The 21,813-nt window shown below is 33.5% G+C and overlaps 2 protein-coding genes across 2 annotated transcripts; one reads left to right on the plus strand and one right to left on the minus strand.

The window, feature by feature from the left end:
- The first annotated feature begins 3,242 nt into the window (after positions 1-3,242).
- LOC145109402 (uncharacterized) lies at positions 3,243-4,590 on the plus strand. Its single transcript, XM_079046548.1, has one exon. The coding sequence runs from the start codon at positions 3,406-3,408 to the stop codon at positions 4,399-4,401; it is 996 nt and encodes a 331-aa protein (XP_078902674.1). The 5' UTR covers positions 3,243-3,405; the 3' UTR covers positions 4,402-4,590.
- Positions 4,591-13,839: 9,249 nt separating this feature from the next.
- On the minus strand, positions 13,840-14,436 carry LOC145107056 (uncharacterized). Its single transcript, XM_079043935.1, has one exon. The coding sequence runs from the start codon at positions 14,434-14,436 to the stop codon at positions 13,840-13,842; it is 597 nt and encodes a 198-aa protein (XP_078900061.1).
- Between the last annotated feature and the right edge of the window lie 7,377 nt (positions 14,437-21,813).

The following is a 21,813-nucleotide window of genomic DNA, read 5'->3' on the forward strand; positions in this document are numbered from 1 at the left end:
AGTTCTGCGGTGCGTAATTTTGGCTATGCAGTGCGTAGCCTTGCAAGGCCGCATTTTCTGTTATGCCTTTACGCAAGGTATAAGCAATAGAAGGCTTATTTGGGACTTATGGGAATTTAGGTCATGTTTGGAAGGATCTAGCCATGGAATGATAAAATGGTCTTTTTCCCTAGAGAGGAAAAGTATGTATTGGAGCCTTGATTATAGATTATCACCATAGTTGTTAATTGGGTTTGTTTTGGATATGTTTAGAGTGAGGAGGTTTTGTAGCAACAGCTTGTGTGTGAGATTTGTTATCTTCTGATTGAGGTGAGTCTTCTCACTCTAGTGTAGGACATTAGGTGTCATATATGCTTGTTATCTTTGTGCATCTTGTTGTATGTTGTTTGCCTGTATGTTATGTATATGCGGGGTGAAATAGAACCAGCGGTGAAATAAACTCGTTCGATTGGAAAGCACCGATTAAGTGGTTAAATAGACTCGTTCGGTTAGAAAGTACCGATTAAATTGAAATAGACTCGGGGGTGAAATAAGCCAGGGGCGAAATAGACCTGCTACAGCCTCGAGCTGATATGTAGGTAAGGTATGCGATATTTTGGGAAACTCACTAAGCTTTGTGCTTACGGTTTATGTTTCAAATGCTTTTTATGTACTTTCGGTTCAAAAGGGAAGGGCTCGACATGATTGCATCGCATCCACCAGTGTTTCACATTTATGACTCGCTTTGTACTATGATAACTATTTGATACTATTTCATACTTGATGGCTTTTAGGAACGAATGAATTGTTGTTTTGGTTGGTGTTAATAACAAAATTTTTACTTAGTATATTTGAAACGTTACATATATACTATGTAGAAGACTATTCTAGATTCAAATCCCTACATATTAGGGATTTGAATAATAAGACAACTACCAAATATAAAAGATATATATTATACAAAAGATATTATATAAAAGATTCAATCACTAAGATAACGGATCAGAAACTTGTAACAAAAGTAATATCACGTTGCAGAGAGAAGCTAGTCAACGACTGATGGCACTAATTAAAGTGTAAGCAAGATAAAGGTTTGACTCATCGAATTACAAGGTTTGACCTTACAATCTCAAATGAATATATATATATATATATATATATATATATATATATAGGGAAATGTTATTTGGAAAACAAAAAAACCCTAAAAAAAACTCTAAAAATCATAAAAATGCATAAAAAAATATCTAGAGATCACAAAGCTTTTTTTTGAATTTTTTATGAAAAATTCGCAGCTTTTTAAAGAAATTCGCTGAAAAAAAATTTTGAAAAATTTTTTTTTTTATAAAAATAATAATAATAATAATAATAATAAATTGATTTTTTATTTTTTTTTAGCGAATTTTAATAAAAAGCTGTGATTTTTTATAAAAAAAATTCAAAAATTTTTTTTGTGATATCTAAGTTTTTTTTTATGGTTTTTTGTTTTCCATAAAACCTAAACATATATATATATATATATATATATATATATATATATATATATATATATATATATATATATATATATATATATATATATATATATATATATATATTATCTTTAATTATTATTTTAGTTAGTTAATCTCCCTGTTTTAATAAAAGAATAGGTTTATTTTTCTTTTGTCATGTGTCATCCTATTTGTCCTCCTAGTTATTGTTATATCACTTGTTAATCTTTTGATTCTTCATTTCAAATTTTAAATTTTAAATTTTTCACTCTAATTACATTAATTACTAACATAATAATAAAATTAAAATAATATTAATACAAATTATAAAGTCACATATATTTATTTAAATCAACGATTATAATTTTATATAACTAAAAAAATATCTTTTAATTAATAATTTATTTAAAATAATTGATTAATAGTTTTGAGTTTTAATATAAAAATTTTAATTAATTTTATAATCATAATTCTTACAGGTCATAAACTAGTTTAATAACTATAATTAATTCAATTATTATTATAACTGATTAATTTAATAACTATTAATTTAGTTTAGTTATTTTGAAAGTTTGACCCAAGAAGTGTTTTGAAGCTAAAAAGATCTTAACGTTATAAGCTTTTAGCTAAAAAAAATTTATTTAATACTATTTATAATAATTTTTATTTTTTTGATTAATTAAAATCTATATTATTGTGCACTTTCAATTAAATAAAATATTTTTTATGCTTATAAATAACAAAAAAAAAAAAAAAAAAAAAAAAAAAAAACTAATGCTTAACTTTTTAAATAACGTATAATATAATGTTGTTTAATAAAATCTTTCTATCATTTCTTTTAATCCCATATGTATTTTCATTTTATTATTAAACATATTAAAAAAAATATTATCTTGTAATTGAAATAGTTTACACTAATTTGTGGCTGTTTAAATATGAAAAATATTGAAATCAAAGCATCTTCAGTAATAATCATATATTATGACTTAAAAGTTACAGTAACTTTATCATTCTATTAATTTTAACTTCTATATTAATTATATCTCTATTGGTTAGTTTTTTATGTTTAACTAATTTATCACTATCTAAAATATTCTATAAAAGACCTTCATTTAACTAGTCATTTTTAAATACATGCAATACTTTAAATAACTAGAAATATTACAATATTTTATTTCAAAAGAAATTTATCACGATACATTTCTTGGAAAAAATAATACGAAAAAACGAATAAATAAATAAAATTTATAAAAATATTACATAATTGTTTTAAATTTATATTTCATAAATAAATATCACTAAATATTCAATATAAATAGTTAATTAGTAAATAAATAAAAATATTTAAAATAAAATATAGTTGATGAGGTAAAAGAAAATAATAATTTAAAGATAAAAGATTAAATATACAAAACATAAAAATATATTGTTGTATATTGAATAGTCAATAAAAAACAAAAAAAACTATGTGTTTCAATAATATTGAATAATCAATAAAAATAATAATAAGCTCTAAAAAATGTAACAGTTAGAAATATTTTACCTAAAAACTTTTAACCCAACAGCACCAATATTGTCCACTTTGAAGTTGATAATTCAGGTCTCATCAAATATTCAACTGGAATTAAGATGTATATATTTGCCTGTTAAAAAAATGCTGTAAATAAACTATTTATATGCATCAACCCCCCACCCCCCCCCCCCCCCCCCCCCCCCGGATTTTACAATATTAAAGCAAGAACCCTCACATTCTTGATCTCCCTATTTTTTGGCCAAAAGCCATTCAAACGACAAAGGCAACTCTTGTTTCCATTTCTTCTCTCTCCTAATTTTCATCACGAAGAGTACAAGAAATCCAACTTTGTTGTTGTTTTTTTCTCATCACTTTCTTGTTTCTTTCTTTAAATTCATCTTCAAATCGAGAAAGCTAAAGATGATCCAAGAGCTATTTGGTGGAGGTGCTGCTGGACTTTTAAATAGAGACAGAGATCTTCCCGTATCTGGAGCCTTCGAACCCTCGCCTTCTCCTTCACCCTCTTCTTCCACCACCAACACTGCCACCACCAACGCTCCCACAGCCGCCAACCCCACCACCTCCGACATCCAGAAGTTAAGATGCCCACGATGTGATTCCGCCAACACAAAGTTTTGTTACTACAACAACTACAACCTCACTCAGCCACGCCATTTCTGCAAGACTTGCAGGCGTTACTGGACCAAAGGCGGAGCACTACGTAACGTCCCAATTGGTGGTGGTTGCCGGAAAAACAAAGGCACTACCATAGCAACCACCATAGGAAAACCAATCTCCTCCAACGGAAAACTGAAAGCTGTAGTTTCATCTGAGCTTGGAAAGTCCGGTTTCATCAACGGTTTCGAACATGAATTTACTCACAACCCAATTCTATGGTCTGGTCCTCCACAAACCTCTCATCTTCTTTCACTACTCAGAGCCACACAAAACCCTAACCCTAATTTTGCATCAAATTCCGTAACCCACATCAAAGATCAAGGCTTTATGGTTGGATCACACATGTCTAACCTAGGATTCGAACCTTTAGGTCAAGCATCATCATTAGGACTATGCAGCTCTTTGTGGAGAAACAATCATGTAAACCAACAAGCTCAACAAAACCACCATGAACAACATCAACAAGGGATGATGAGCAGTGGACATGAAGTTCAAAATACAGAAAACAATCAAGGTCAACGGTATCAACGGTTGAGATCATCATCTCCTGTTAACTACTTCCATCATGATCAAACGACACCTTTGATCTTGGGTAGCAATGTCGCCAACACTTCATCCTCAATATCAACTTCAACCATCTTGGATTCTGCTCCAGTTCTTACGGGTGGTGAGCTGGGGTTTTGGAATCAAAGCCTTCCATGGTCCGATCTAGCTGCTGCTAATGGTGCATACCCTTAAATCAAGAATATTTTTATTTCATTTTTTTTTTTTGTTAATTCATAGTTAAGATCATAGCTTAGGGTTTGCAGTTACTTCAGTTTCTGGTGATTAATTTGGGGTGTGGTATATGAATATGGTTTGTTATTTAATACGATGTATGTGTGCTTTAATTAAAGAGTGTTTAATCTGTATCACATACTTTTGCAACTCACTGTTTGTTTAAATGTTCCTCGTCTTTTCAAGCTTAGCAATCCGCGTCCTCTTCACATGCATAGTGTTTCTTTTACAGAAAAAAAAAGGAAAAAAAAAAATACTTTTAATACTCTGATTTGATGACTTTCGATGTGAAAACCTCAGAATGTTTTTTCAAGATTCATATAATGTATGGCTGGCTAAAAATGAGTTTAACATAATTTATATATTATACTGAGTATTGGTTAAAAATCAATATCGTCTGGAACCAAATTGTGTCTTACTGTCTTTCATGCATTTTTAGTTTAAATTGCTTTAATTTTTTTAGTAAGGCGGGTATATTAAAATAGTATTGGAATCAAAAGAGTGGGCAAAAACACATAGATAAGTGAGCATATCTTCTTGGTTAACTCAACATATTTAGGGCTGATTTGCCTTTTCTGGCTAGTGGAAGAATGATGGAGCAAAACAGAAGATTCTTGAGTTCACTGTTCAAGATATTAAATTAGTTTAAAATTTTGATCCACCAGCTTAAGAATGACAATTAGGTTATTAACATAGGATTTTATCTAATAAAATTATTCTAAATATCTAATAAAATTATTATAAATAAGTTTTTTGGTAAATTGAACATAAACTGAAAAAGTCGTAAGGAGATATCTTTGACGAAAACTAACTGGTAGATAGTAAGTGTAGCTTTTATTTGTATATATATGTTTGCAAAAATAGTTAGAAATTTTTGAATACATGTAAAAGTCCATAAAATGACTATATAATACATGTCATTGATTTTTTAAAAATGTAACAAAGTTCATTTTAAAATTATAAAAGAGTTTTTTGTTAAACACTATTTAAATGAATAAACTTTTGAATTTTAAACTTTTTATTTTTACCAAAAGATAAAGCTTTTACTGCCAAACAAATAGTTTTTTTCTTATAAAAGATCCCAAAAAATTATGTGTAAAACATACTCTCAACTTATTTGTATTTTAGGGTATGCCTTTAATTATTAAATCAATATCTAGAGAAATATAGTTATTTTTTTCTTAAAACCTTTTAAAGGAGATTATCAATTGAAGAATGTTTTTGATGTGACAAAAGTAATACGTGTCATATTATATGTTGATCATGCTCTAAATTACAATTGATTAAATTAAAGATCCGTTCGCCAAAAAAAAAAAAAAAACAGTTACAATAAAGTTTTATGTTTAAACGACCAAATTTTATTATAGAGACAAAGCCAACGAGATGCTAGGATTACAACACCAACTAATCTTAGCCACCAATGACTTCCAGCCTAGCTGGGAAGAGGTATCGGGTTTAATACTCACGTAGGGTCAGAGGTCGGGAGTTCAATCCCTACAAAATCCAATTTGGGTGTCTCTTAAACTTGTGTCACATGTGGGGAAATTTTCCCTGGAAACCCCTATGGGGGCTGAGTTTGCCCTGTAAAAATGATCTCAAACCCGGGGTGTTCGTTGAAATATGCGATGAGTAGGCTTCCGTTTAATCATTTGCCGTTTCCAAAAAAAAAAAACTAATCTTAGCCTCCTAATTTCTTGAGATTGGAGATCTAATGATAATTACTTTTTTTTTTTGGATCTGGCAAAATTTATTCAATCTAATGACAATTACTAATTACATGCAATTTACTCCAAGTTTTATGATGTTCAAACATCTTTAAAATAAAGCAAGTTTACTTGTCCAAGCGGTTGGCACTTGGCACAAATATTAGGAATAACCTAAAATTCATAACTATAGAATTCATTCTTCCGTATTCTAATGAATTACTTGGTATACATATGTCGTCCATGACTAGTTGGCACAACTTTCGCCTTTTTACATACTCATTTTTAATGTTTCTTCAAAGGTATTCGTTACAAAGAAATAAAGATTGATCAAGTGGTTGATTGGATATATATCGACATTTAAATATAACATATTATCTTTATAAATGAATTGTTTTATAGTTACTTAGTATATACGTGGCAACGAGCTTTTTATGAGATTTTATTTTGTATCTTTAAAATAAAAATCAAATTAAAGAAAAAAGTTAATTCAAAGTATGAGTTTAAAGATTTTATTTTAAACAAAAACTCATAAATCAATGGTATAGTTGTCCAAAATAATTGAAATGTGAAAACTAATAGCTAAAAGTTTGATAGATGGTAGTTGCAAACTAAAAGCTTTGAAAGTTGTAATTTTATTTGTGTAATAATGTTTATCAAAAGTAGTTGTAATGTTTTGAAATTGAATCGTATAATTATCAATGATAAAAAACAAAGTAATACATATCGATGGAAGACAAACCGGCAACAAGCTGAACTGCTAACCTTCTTTTGAATGACAAAACTAATTCTTTTGAAAACAACATATGTAGAACTAGGAGATATAACATTAGAATACATGATCCGTTAGACTCTGCTGGGGAGCTCCACCGCTTCTGTTGCAAGAAAATCAAAGGAATCAAAGACAAAACAACTAAAATTCCCAAAAGATATATAAAATATTACTTGGGTTAAAAGTTTTTAGTTTAAAATAAAAACTAAATTTCATTGTTGTCAAACAAAGATTTTTCTATTAGTTCAAATTTTCTATTTAAAAACTCCAAAAACTTTCAAAAGTATGTTTATTGAATATTAGGAACACATAAAAACGTCAATTTTCATTGTTATTATTGATCGTTCCATTTAGATAAAAGATTAAAATCTAAATTATTTTTATTATTATATAATACATATTTTTATTAAATGTTATGAGATAGACTACACTTAGCATAATTATAACAACTCTTCTAAATCGTAGCAACCCGTCGATAAATGTTATTCACCAATGAGAATGATTGGGTTGCTCCATATTATAAAAATATATATAAAAAGCATTAAAGTGAAGGGTATATTTAGATAAAGAACGTAACTTTCTAGGGAAACGTGAATGTTGCATTTCATGTGAAAAACAATAAAAAGGTCATTTAAAAAATAATATATAAACAATTGTTACATAAAATTTTGTAATTAAATTGTTATATTTATTATAAACAATATATTCAAATTATGGTGATTACAACATTTATATATAAGAGATAATCTCTCGTTATCTAATACGTATCAGGTATTGTTTTCTCTTTAAAGTCGATGGTTTAAATACCACCGTTTGACATAAATAAAATTAAATATCAGCTTAGGAATATATTAGATTTACAACTTTAAGAAAAAAAAAATTAGTAGGGTCACACCTAGCAACTTTGTTAATGTTCACACACATAATTCATGGAGAAGTTATTAATAGTGCATAATGTTTATAACGAGTTTCTAAAGTTTTCAAAAACTCGAAAATGAGCCACTCATTTACATTCAAGGTTGTAGAACTCGCTACTCGGCACCTGCTCGGCCGACTGAGGAGTAGCGAGTATTCGGGAGTACTCGGCGAGTACTCGGATTCGGTAATTCATGTAGAAATATTTTTAGGAAAATTATATATGTCAAAATCATAAGTTAAAATCATAATTTGATTGAAATATATAACAAAATTAGATACATGTGAATACATAAAAACTAAAATACACACAAATGTCTCACTTCATAAATAATTACTGAAAATTTAAGATATATATGTAGTAATAATCGCATGTGTGTGTTAAATAATAAATCATTAAGTGTATTATACATATTAATCTTGAAATTCTTGATTTTTTTTCTCTTTTTATAACAATTTTGACCCTTTGACCGAGTTTGACCGATTTTGACCGAGTTGACCGAGTTTGACCGAGTAGGCCCGAGTAAGACCAAGTAATACCGAGTAGGCCCGAGTTAGAGAGATGTTGACCGATTTTTGACCGATTTTTGACCGAGTTTGACTTAATCCGAGTTTTTTTGCCGAGTTCACATTACTCGCCTCGGTGGAGGGCCGATTCCGAGTAATCGGCCGAGTAGGCCGAGTTTTGCAACACTGTTTACATTAATAAAAAAAGTTATGTAGTTAGTACAAAAACAAATAGATTTAAGCATACCATTTTTTTTATTTAAATGATACATATAAAACTAATAATCTTTGTCAAACTTATATATAGTTTCAAAATTGCATTATATTATTGAAGACCTAAGATAATCTCTGAATGTAAATATAGTTGGAAAATTGTAAATTAGATTATAAATTGATAGAAATTTGCATTAGTATACCATATGTAATTACTGAAAATTTAAGACAATCAAACGAGAAATATGGATATTAGAGTTTTTGTGAATATTCACTAGGACGTTGAAAGTGATGACGAATGAAATGGGAGTTGGACATCATTGTGTTTGGGGAGGTGATTCGTCCACATCAAAATTTTGATTAATCCACTGAAATTTATATCTATTACCAATCATGCCCCTCATTTAATATTGAAAGAGAGAGAACACCTGACGGTCCATTTCTTTTTTCTACACCCATGCCAAAATTAAAACTAACTTTTTTTTCTTCTATGTTATTCTTTACACCATTATCATTTTAATACTTAATTCCTTGTATGCACTGAAAGATCAATACTCATTTAGTCATTTTAATACTTAAAATAAGGCTTGAAACCGATAAATTTATGTCTACACTACTCCAAAAGATATTGTCTTGGGGTTTTATAACTTGAAAGGCTAGGCCTGTTTTCCCTTTTACTATATTAATAAGAACTGGATTTTTCCAATATGTTGATAGAAGCCGAGATTTTAACAGCAGCCAAATGAGACTAAAACTGATTGGTGATCTTAAATTGAAACCTGCATTGATTTACTATTTAATTAGAATGTTTAAGAAGCGAGCTTGAATAAACAGAGAGTAGACTTAAACACCAGTGAAGCAGCATCCAATGCTACAACAATTTCAGCTGCAACTTCTGACCCTGGGGAAGATACGTTTATTTGTATCACATATCTTTTTTCAGTCATATCTTCATGTCGATCCCAAATTTTATGGTCAAGATCTGGATCGCCGATCTAAAAGTAGAGCGCAATAGGTTCAGTATGAGCATTGATGAAGTAGTCGGTGAGCCATTTGAGTGAATTTTTAGCGGATTGTAATTGTTCGACTGCAGTCATTTGATCTCCATACTCGAGTTGCACATGAAAGAACAGTGGTTGTGTAAGCCATAGGAAATTGAAACTTCATATGATCTATGGCGTCATACATCCAATAGGTTTAATCGCTTCATTGTGGCCACATCCCTTTCAACTTTTGTTAATCTTCTTTCAACTTTAGTTAGCCTTTTGTCCATCGACTGAGTAATCTGCACAATTAAAGAGAGTTGGGAAAGCACAACATTTTGAAATTTGGAGCTAGATGCTTCCTTATCACCCTGATGAAGTGCAGCAGTAGTAATGGGTGTTGGCGTAAGGGGAACCGTCTCAGCTTGAGGAATAGTGTCAGATTGAGAAGAAAGAGGTGGTGTTGGAGAAGGTTCATCTTGGATCATTGGCTCAGTAGTATCTCCAATAGGAGGAGTTGATCCACGATGTACAATATCATCACCAGAGGAAGAGGATGAACAAGTAATTGAAAAACGAATGTGCTTGTTCATCCTTGGGGGAGAATCAATTTCCTGAGCATGACCTTCGCCCTTATCAGCGGTTGATTCTTTATTTTTATCAGCATCTTCTTCCTCATTAGTCCCTTCTTTATTACCATCATCATCATTATTAACATCATCCTCATCATTCTCTTCTTCAGAGTCTGAGGATTCAACCACATAAGGTTGTTCAATCCAATTTTGCATCCTTGCAGTAATAGGCAAATCATCCTTAGTAGGAGCAGTATTAATGAATTTTGAAGAAAGAGCAGGAACAGGAATGATGATCCCATGACTTTCAGTGTATCCTTCTTCACGAGATAAGATCAACCCAAGCCAACGCGGGTAGGGAACATCCACTGGTCTCTTGTTCCCAGAAATACATTCAATCATTTAATCAAGAAAGATTTGAGAAAAATCCAGTTTTTTGTTGTAAATAATGGAGTATAAGATCCTTTGCTCAAAGAGACTCAGTTGATCCAAACTTCCCATCTTGTGTCCAAGACATTTTCCAATAACACATGTTAAATACTTCCATCCAACGCTAAAACACTGACGAAGAGTGTTTCTGTGTGGATCACGAGTGAGGCCCACAAGTTTGAAATTGTACCCTAATTGAACATTCTTGCAGGTTTCTTTAGAAGGAGTTTAGAGTAACTTTCAAATCGAGGAAGACGAAGAGCAGTTTGGAAGGATTCTACATCAATAGTAACTCTGTATTGACCATCTCTAATGGTTCCAGTAATAGTTCGAGCATCAGTATCAACAGAGCATGAATAGTAGAATTCACATACTTATTTAGGGTAGAACGGATTGGGAAAGTCATAGAATGCATATAGAAAAGGGCAGCTCTTGACATAGTTGACAAAATCTTCGATTCCTGAGTTCGTGAACTGCTTTGGAATTTCATCCGAGAACGTCATATTTGTTGGTTGAATGGTGATGGTATAGTTAGAGGTGTGAGGACCTTTGCTGATGCTAGCGCTGAGGGTAAACTCGTATAGAATCTTTGACATGATGATAGCTTTGAGGAAGATTACGTTTGGGAGTCTTTTTTAGAGAGAGTGTGTCAATTGCTTTTAAATCGCATGTAAAATTGACCTAGAGCAGTGAATTCCCAATACATACCCAAAAAGATTTCTTCCTTTTTACATAATCATGAATGAAGAGTTCTTCGCCGTAAAGATCTCGTATCCCAAGATAATGATAGACCTTTTAATCGTCATTCAAAAAGTTACCATTTGGATAAGATAGATACTTTAGACACATCATCAGCATCAGCGTACTCGATCAGCGAGTGGCTTGAGATGGTCACCTAGTAAGTTTGTGATGCCTCCTGATAGTGTGGACTTAAACTACCATTCACTGACATAGTATTGCATGATATCATCATCATTTGGCTTCGTATGTTGAATCATAAATCACTTTTATTAGAAGAAAAATGGGCAAGAGTGGCATTTCGTGTTGATTATTGAAGACTTTTTAGTATTTGTAGTGGATGTAGTTATTTGGCACATTTTTATTTTATCCCATATATATAGCCTATAGCTTAGCTTGTTAGGTAAGCTTTTCCTCATAACGTTTCTTTGTATGTTCCATATCTAAATCAATAACATACAAAAGCTTTACAGATTACTTGCAACTTTATGGTGATTGATTCATGATTATTATTCTAATTCTGCACTCGTCTTTTCGTTTTAGGCTTCACAATGTGCAAGAGTGGTATGATGTGTGTAATACATTCCGGGATGAAATGTACCCATCGGAAAAGATTTTTCAAACCCTCATCAGTGTATGGCACATTACACTGAATCATAAAGTTTTAAAAAAGAATATCAGGGCAGGAATGGGTTGGTGCGTGTGATAGCCTACGATACATAGACTAAACATTGGCACAAAGTTTCAAACTTTCATCAGTGTGTTGTATATTACAGTGAATCGTTAAGTTTTATTAAGAAAATAAAGGAGAGAATGGATTGTTTCAGTCACGCTGAGGTGAAATCAGCGTGAATCATTAACAGTTTAACACATCAACAAGAAGTGGTTTAAGCTTCCGTATCATAGAGTAAGTTGCAATCTAGAATCAAAGATTCACCGTTAATTCACAATGGTACCATGTCATACCTCAAACTAGGAGGTCAGGGACATGAACAACCATTTGTCATTTAAGGACCTGAAAAGTATCTCTTACGTTGATGACTATGCAATCAAGGTAAGCCAATGGGTTTTTTCTCAACGTTTCAGCAGAACATGAGACTTGATGCATACGGCAAGCATGCTTCTAGAGACAAGGTCAGGTGATAGATGATTAACCAATAAAATAAACACCCAAGCCCTAAGATAAGTTTTCTAATTAGGACCAGGCAATCTCACACTAAAAGTTTAGACAATGCTAGACAGTCAATGGTGGCACATTTATCCCCCATCTGATCTCATCAACATGAAGCAACATGTCAATCAGTGTGTGCATCAGCATCAGTGAGATGGTCGTTGTTGTTGAAGAAAAGATGCAGAGTAAGCATTAACTAGCTCTTACAAGGAGGGTGAGGCATTCAAGAAGTGACACGCTGATCTTAATCAGTTAAGATCAATGTTGAGAGGAAAACGAAAGGTCCTGACACATACAGAGGAAAGAGAAGAACAAACATTGGCAATGTCAATAGCAAAAAGTGTATGTAGAATGTATACTTCTTTGGTAGAGAATAAAAGAAATTTTTAATGCAAACAAACCAAAAATAAATTAAAAGTGTAGCAACTTATGTTCAAAAATTTAAGAGTAGAAAAGCAAGAAGCAAAAAGAAAGTATCAATGTCTATACCAATAATCATCAAACCATATAAATGTCGTTGTCCTTTAGTGCAGTAAGTACGACTTTGTTTCCAGAATCAAACACTTTTCCCTCATGACGGTTGAAAAGAACTTTGTAACCATCGTCACAAAGTTGACTGATGGAGATCAAGTTGCCTTTCAGACCCTCTACATAAAACACATCCTTCAGCTTAATCGTTATGCATTCAAAAGTTCCAACACCTGTTATAGCTCTTCCACTATTGTCACCAAAGGTTACCATCGGACCATCCTTCTCTGCAAAATTTGTTAAGAGGGACTTGTAACCGGTCAAGTGTCTAGAGCTTTTACTGTCTAGGTACCAAGTTTGTCCTAGATTTGTACTTGATCTGGTGTCAGCGTGAGAACTATCAGCGTCACATATACCATCAGGGGAATCATTTATAACAGCCATAAGACCCTTGACATTCAACCCCTCATCTTCATAAGTCTCCTCTTCTTCTACCCATTCTTCAAGATCCTCTTCTTTTGCAATGAAGGCTTTAGGCAGATATGTTTTCCTTCTTCATGTGAGCTACCAGCTTTTTGTACAATACTTCATAGTTCTCAGGGCTCTAGGCTTCTTTCTTCTCCTTGCAATACCTAGCAAAATGGTCAAGGCTACAACAATTAAAGCAATTACCTGAGTTTCTCTTCTCGGAAGTGGATCTCCTTACTTAACTGTTTCCCTTGAACTGAGCTCTTCTAACCATGTTTTCTCTGTTTTCTTCGTAGCGCTTGACAATAAGTGAAGCGCTGGCAACAAGCTTATCGGTGAGATCTTCATCACTCTCTTCACCTTGATCTTATTTATCTGAGTTTCTAATGTGTTTTCTTTCTTCACTTCGAGACACCAGGGCAACAGACTTCTCCTTGCTGGAGTCTTTCATGATTTCTTCTCAAAGAGCTTTGGTCTCTTCGTAGTTTTGTAAGTTACCAAACAAGGAATTTAGATCCATGTCATTGATCTTTTCACCATTCTTGAGGACATCAACATGATGTTCCCATCTTTTTCTGAGAGAGTCCAGAAACTTTAAAACCAACTGAGAGGAATGCTTGACGATTCCCAGCCTGTGCATATCATTAACCAAACTGTTAAACCTAATAAAGGTTTGGGTTAAAGACTCACCTTTTTTAGCAAAGAAGTGCTCATATCTTCGATTTAGATTATTGATGGTTGTGGCGTGGACTTCCACATTACCTTCGTAGGCCACAGTCAGCGTTTTCATCATCTCTTGGGCCGAGTCATAATTCTGCACAACATGGTACACGTGATAGGGAACAGAGTTTCCTATCGTAGCTCTGGCTTTAACATCAAGATTTATCAGCCTCTTGTAATCGTCGTCATAGTTGGTCTCCGGTTTTTGCTTCAAGGGACCAACCGGAGCATTGTTGGTCATAGGTTGATACATGGGAACATGAGGACCTTTTTCAATGATTTTGCGCATCTCATAGTCCATGGTTTCAAGAACCACCATGGCCTTGGTATTCCACATGGCGAAGTTGTGTTCATCGAAGGGAGGAATTTTGTTGAGACCAAAGGATTTAGAATTGCTTTAAGACGACATGATTACTTGAGTGTATCAAAACCTGCTCTGATACCAACTGAAGGTTTGTATCGATCGGATACACTTCAAGTATGAATAACAAACATAAAACTAATCTATGCAAAATAATAAAAAAATTATAAATAACACAGAAGTTCTCCAAATTGTTCTTTCACCAAGAAAGAGTTTTGTCTTCACCAAGAAGATGGGTTTGTCACAAAGACGATTGACACAAAGCCATGATCACAACATTAGGGTTTTCCCTAATGTTGTATATATACTAATCTATACATGTATATCCCTTGATTGAAGGGATTGCGTCTAATCTATACTAAGAACCGATCTTATCACAAAGATATCAGATCTGTGATCTATTCTATACTTATCTATATCATTATCTAATATACAAAAGATTACAATCGGATAACTGAACTATAAACTGGCGCTGATAGATTTGATATGTTGACGCTGTCAATGTGTAGATATTGATGCAGACAGATCAATGTGTCCTGTGTTTGACTCATCAGATCATAAGGTGTGACCTTACAGAAGCTCGCAACAATGGTGGGGCATGTTCGCCACAAGAACTTAATGAAGCTTTAAGGATGCTACTATAACTATGATGCTAACGAATACATGCCCAGTGGATCTCTCGAACAGGTTCTTCTCCGGCGAACCAAATTCAGTTGGAGTCGGACATTAACCTTCAAGGAATGATTGAATATACTATTATAGATTTCTTCAGCACTTGTAATACTTACATGAAGAATGCGAGAGGAAGATGATTCATGGATATGTGGCAAGTTGTAATATAATGTTAGATGCCGATTTTAACCCCAAATTAGGTGATTTTGGATTAGCAGAGGTTCACCAGCACATTGATTATGCATTTCCTACTTGTAGGATGGGATGTCTGGCATCGGAATATCTATTTTCTGGTATTCTGACGATGAAAACGGATGTTTACAGTTTTGGGGTGGTGGTGTTGGAGGTGAAAACGGATGTTTACAGTTTTGGGGAGGTGGTGTTGGAGGTGGCGACAGGGCAGTGGGTTGTGAAGGAGGGCAGCGGTTTGTTAAAGAAGTAGATTTGGGATTTGTGGGAAAAGGGATTTGAGAAGGTGGGTAAGGAGACGATGTTGATGACTGGTTTGATGTGTGTGCAACCGGATTTGTGGAGGAGGCCGACGATGAAGGAAGCGGGACGGATGCTACGAGGCGAGTTGATGCCTTTTTTGTCGGAGAAGATGTCGACGGTGACAGTTCAGTCACTCACTAATGCCAAAGAGGCGCAGAGGACGTACGGAGATGGTGGCTAGGATCTAGTAGCAAGGATGGTTGATTTGATGTACTATATTTTTTGTTGTAAATTTGGGTTTTAAATTTTCAAAACTACGACGTTTCGATGACTTTCTAAAGTTGTCAATATTATTTTGTCATTGTCAAAAAAAATGAGGATGAATAACTACATATTAATTATGGTTAGAGTGCATAATTAAATACGAGGAAAATGATGTAAAAAAAAGTAAAGCTTTAAATATGATTTAAAAAGGATAATGACTTAAAAGGGTAATATAATTTTTGATTTTTACACATTTGGTCACTAAGTTTTTTTTCGTCCACATTTGCCCCTTGAACTTGTTTAACTGTACAAATTTGGTCCTTATGATCGGCTACTCCAGGTAAGCCGGAAAGAATGTCTTAATAGGGTAATATATTTTGCACTTTGTACACATTTAGTCCTTAATATTCTTTTGCACATTTAGTCCTTAATATTCTTTTGCACATTTAGTCCTTAATATTTTTTTATTGCAAACTATGTCCTTGTTGTTTTGTACACATTCAGTACTTATGAACGGTATCTTTAGGCTTTTTCTCACGGCACACTACATAGGAAAATCATTAATGAGGTGTTTGGGGTTGTTCATGCTTATGGCCACTGCGGCCTCAATTGTTTGGTGTTTAGGTCTTATGTTTTGAACGTCGTAGCTTCTCCATACGATCTCAGATTTTAACGATCTTTATATCCACGTGTTCTGTAACATCCCAAAATTCAAGGCCAAAAATTTCATTTTTAAATAAGTTATTACATAAAACCATCAGTATAAAAACATTCATAATAATATATCGTGTCAAGCCAAAGTGTCAGTAATCAAAACATATTATCATAAAACCATATCAGAGTGTGATCCCAAAGACCTCATGTGCGGAAAACATAGTGTGATGCGCTGCGATCGGGCCGGCTCCTTTCCTTGAAAACAAAGTACCTGAAACCAAAACTGAAAACCGTAAGCACGAAGCTTAGTGAGTTCCCCCATCATACCACATACCACATAATACATCGGTATCTTTCAACCGCTAACTGCCATCGGTATCTTTCAACCGGTAACCGGGGACTATTTCACCCCTACCACTATCACATAATAATATATATCATAAACATTCATAATCAAGTAAAGTGTTATGTGCCAAACATAGTCTTGCTGTATTGCCACGGGCCGCACGTGGTCTTTCTTGTCAAGTCTGGGGCCACTCCCTGGGTCTTACAGACAAGTGCCAAAGGCCACCCCCTGGTCTTCCATGCAAACATCACAAAGTCAACTATACATACTACTCTACTAGGCTACTCAGCATACAGTGTGCCAGGAGCCACCTCCTGGTCTTTTATTCATAATAGCATACAGTGCGCCAGGAGCCACCTCCTGGTCTTTCATACATATTGCCTAGGGCTAACCCCCGGGTCTTCCTATCATACATAATAACGTACTGTGTGCCAGGAGCCTCCTCCTGGTCTTTCATGCATAATGCCTAGGGCTAACCCCCGGGTCTTCCTACCATTCATAATAACATACTGTGTGCCAGGAGCCTCCTCCTGGTCTTTCATGCATAATTCCTAGGGCTAACCCCCGGGTCTTCCTACCATACATAAACTAAATGGGTCGGCATTGTGGCCGTAGACCCATACAAATAGTGAGGAGACTCACCTCGCACTGCTGAACTTTGTTGATAACCCTCTGGCTGCTGCCCGACCACTTTCGGAACCGCTGCTCCACTAGCTCCCCGAGCTACTAATATCAATAAGACACTTAGTTCCAAACTGGACTCTAGAAGTCAAACTAAGTCAACTCTGGTTAAAGTCAAAGTCCTGGTCAAAGTCAACCTTCCAGTTGACTCGACTCGCCGAGTCAACCCGAAGACTCGCCGAGTCCTTAAACTCAGAAGCTTCTCAAAATACGACCCAACTCGCCGAGTCACCCCAGGACTCGTCGAGTTCAACGATCTCTGAGTCCCATCCTGTCCAACTCACTGAGTCACCACTCAACTCACTAATCTGCGTCTTAACCAGAAGAGGTTGGGTTCTGCGACCTGACTCGTCGAGTCCAAGAACAGACTCGCCGAGTCCTAGGCAATCTTCAACAGACTCGCCGAGTTGTTCTTCCAACTCGCCGAGCCCATGCATATATTCATACAACTCGTCGAGTACACCCATGTGACTCGCCGAGTCTCTCCAGTTCTCAATCCATACAGTAGCTTTTCGGGACATGCAGGGGCTCCAATCCATAGATCCACTCTTCTACAGTCTATCCCCCACGTAAAGTTGCAAACTTTACGTGAAACCAAGGAGCTAAAGGCCCAAAACACTCTAGGGCTAGGGTTTAAGACAAAGGGGCTTCACCAACAACTTATTGACATGACTTTATGACCTTCTGGACCATCACAAGTCTAGATCTGAGGTAGCAACCTCAGATCTAGGCCTCTAACTCGACATAGATCTCAATCATGCCCAAAATGCCCCAAATCTCAAACATAAGATATATTTATTTGCAATAAAGCCAAAGCAACAGCTTATTACCTCCAATATATGCTCCAACTGAAGTAGATCCCGGATCTACAACATTCCTTTGCAGCAAGCCTCTTGATCTTCAAGCCCCCTTTTCCACCAAAATCACTTATCTAGGCTCTAAATTGCTTCCAAGGGCTCTCACTCACGATTTAGGGTTTCTGGATCTCAAAAGGGGAGTAAAGAGGCTGGGGAAGGGATGTAATGTTCTTTAAATAGGGCACATCCCCCGGGATTAGGGTTTTTCTCGCCCAGACCAGACTCGCCGAGTCCACTAGCCGACTTGCCGAGTCGGTCACTTACTCTATGCCCCGGATCCCGCTCCGACTCATCGAGTTCCTCCCTGGACTCGACGAGTTGATTCTTGACTTAGAGCCTTTCCTTTCTTTTCTTGGTCTTTCTGATTCTGGGTGTTACATGTTCGTATTTGAGTCTACTATAATTTTCGTTTAGATTACTCGCATTAAAAAGTAATATATTTTTATTAATAGTTTTATAAAAAAACGTTCATACATACATTCATAAAGAATGCATGTATATAAAGATCATAAGTAAAAATATATAGCTTTTTAACGGGAGTAATCTTAAACAAAATTGTAGTAGCCTTAAATATGAACACATGGATATGAAGATCGTTAAAATATGAGATCGTATGAAGAAGTTATTACGTTCAGAACACAAGACCTAAGCAACAAAGCAGCTTAGATTACTCCCGTTAAATAGTAATATATTTTTAATTACGATTTTATAAAAAGAAACGTTCATACATATATTCATAAAGAATGCATGTATATAAGGATCATAAGTAAAAAATATATTACCTTTTAACGGGAATAATCCAAATGAAGAAGTTACGACGTCAACACAACAAATACAAACGCATGGATATAAAGATCGTTAAAATCTGAGATCGTATGAAGAAGTTATGATGTTCATAACACAAGACCTAAGTGAAACGCAAGACCTAAGCAACCAAATAGTTGAGGATATGGTGGCCATAAGCATGAACAACCCCGAATACCTCATTAATGATTGTCCTGCATAGGATGACGTGAGAAAAACCTAAATAAACTGGTAATTAGTATTGAATGTGTACAAAAACAACAATGATTTATTTTGCAACAAAAAAATATTAAGGACTAAATGTGAAAAAATATATTAATGACTAAATGTTGACAAAGTGAAAAATATATTACCCTATTAAGTCATTTTTTTTCCGGTTTACCTAAAGTAGTCGGTCATAAGGACCGAATGTGTACAATTAAATAGGCAAATGTGGATGAAAAAAAACTCAGTGACCATATGTGTACAAATCGAAAAGTATATTACCATTTTAAGTCATTATCCCTTTAAAAAAATGCTAACAATATTTTATAACCTTGTTTTTACAATAAAAATTATATTTTATTGTATTTTCTTTTTCTAGTTTTATATAGATTCTCAAAATCACGCTTCAATTTAGATTTTTGTATATTTATTTGCATTCTTTTGTGTTATAAAAACTATAAAATATTTTATTACAAACTACAACCAAATAAAATATTTGTATATTATTAATTTTATGTTTTTATAAAATATTTGTCGTGTTTTGAAAATTTAGGGTACAATTTTTAAAATAAATTTAAAAATAAAGATTAAGTTTTATATTTATCTTTATTAATATCAATTTAATATAATATGTCATATTATAATTAATAATTGTTACATTTAAAACATATTATTCATATTTAAGAAAATTGAAATGAATAAACATGTTATTTGACGGATGAAAATGGACATATGAAACTTAAACACCATTTTGATGCAAATGAATAGTATAACACCAAATTTGGTATTATATCATTCATTTACATCAAAACAATGTAAAAATAGGATTTTGTGATGTAAACATGTGATGAGTCCGAGAAGAGTTTACATCAAAATTATGTAAAAATAGGATTTTGTGATGGGTTTGAGAAAACTTAAACCAAAATAGTGGAAAATATAGGATTTGATGATGAGTTAGAGATTCCCTTAATATAAAAAATACCAATAAAATAGAGTTTTTGTGTGCATGAGTGGTAAAGTTATCATTTAGTTCAAAAAAACACATTTTCGTGGAGCACAATGGGCTAATAGTTGGGTTGGCAAAAAGAATTGCAGAAAAATAACTTAGGAAGATAACAAAGGTTTAAAATTTGTACAAAAAACACTATCAACTTTGCTTACTACAAAAAGTACCAACAAAGTGTAGTATTTGTACACATATGGCTCTTAAAGTTATCATTTTGTTAAAAATAACACATTCCCATCATCGGTTACACTAGGTTAATACTTCAGTTGACAGTTTATTTGCAGGAAAATGACTTAGGAATGTAACAAAGTTTCAAATTTTACAAAAAAAAAAAAAATCACGATCAACTTTGTTTAGTACAAAAAAATACCAATGAACTATAGCATTTATACACATGGCCATTCAAACTAGAGAAAAATACAAAAACTCTTTAGGATTTGGTCATCGTAGTTCTTGTTCCACAATGTCGTAACCCTTCCATGCATCATAATTATTGTCGGAGGTCTAGAAGAAAGGGAAAATGCAACTTAATATTTGTATTGGCATAAGCTTTATGTGGTAGTCGAATAGTATCGTAACTGGCCATGGCCATGGTATGGTTACGAAGGCGGCGCTGGCTAAAAGAAGAGAGAGAATGAGAGTAGACATAAGAGAGAAAGGAAAATGAGATTTTAGGAGAAGATAGATGGAAAGGAATCAATTCACTGTGATACCATGTTAACCGATATATTCCATTGAATCACGGCAAAACGATTATGAGCACAGTATATACAAAGCAATGTCTGAAAAATACTATATACAAAGCAAACCGATATATACAAAGCAATGTCTGAAAAATACTATATGCTACACAATAATAGACTAGGCTAAATACATACACATAGAGCTGGCAAAAATCGATCCAACCCGCCAACTCAACCCGAACCCAACCCAAAATTAGCGGGTTGGGTTGAGATTTTCAAACCATTTAACTTAAATGGGTCAACCCGTCTTACCCATTTGATTAAATAGGTTGGGTTGGATAAAAATTAACAACCCGTTTTGAACCCGGCAACTCATTTAACTTTAATATATATATTTAATTTAATATTATTTAAATATTATCATGTATTAATCAAAGTATTAATTTGTAAATTATAATGTTGCATTATTATTATCTATGTTTAATAAAATTCAATCCTAATTTTCATCATTTTTTTAGCGCCGATAATACTGGTCACTCTCCAAAATCATTGTAAAACTAAACATTTTTAATGTTATTTGAACAATTTATTTGTATTTATGAATTAGAATTATGTTTTTGTCATAATTATGAAGTTTTATTTACGTTTTATAATTTAAGTGGCATAATATTTAATTATATAATTTATATAATTGATTTTCAATGGGTTAACCCAAGTTTAACCCATTTATTTAATAGGTTGCGTCAGAAA

Source organism: Lactuca virosa, chromosome 4 (assembly GCF_052849685.1).
Source record: "Lactuca virosa cultivar CGN04683 chromosome 4, Lactuca_virosa_CGN04683_v6, whole genome shotgun sequence".
NCBI lineage: Eukaryota > Viridiplantae > Streptophyta > Magnoliopsida > Asterales > Asteraceae > Lactuca > Lactuca virosa.

What these genes read in the sequence shown, in the direction of transcription:
- LOC145107056 (XM_079043935.1), bottom strand. Translation starts at nt 14,436, where the DNA reads ATGTGGAATACCAAGGCCATGGTGGTTCTTGAAACCATGGACTATGAG.
- LOC145109402 (XM_079046548.1), top strand. Translation starts at nt 3,406, where the DNA reads ATGATCCAAGAGCTATTTGGTGGAGGTGCTGCTGGACTTTTAAATAGA.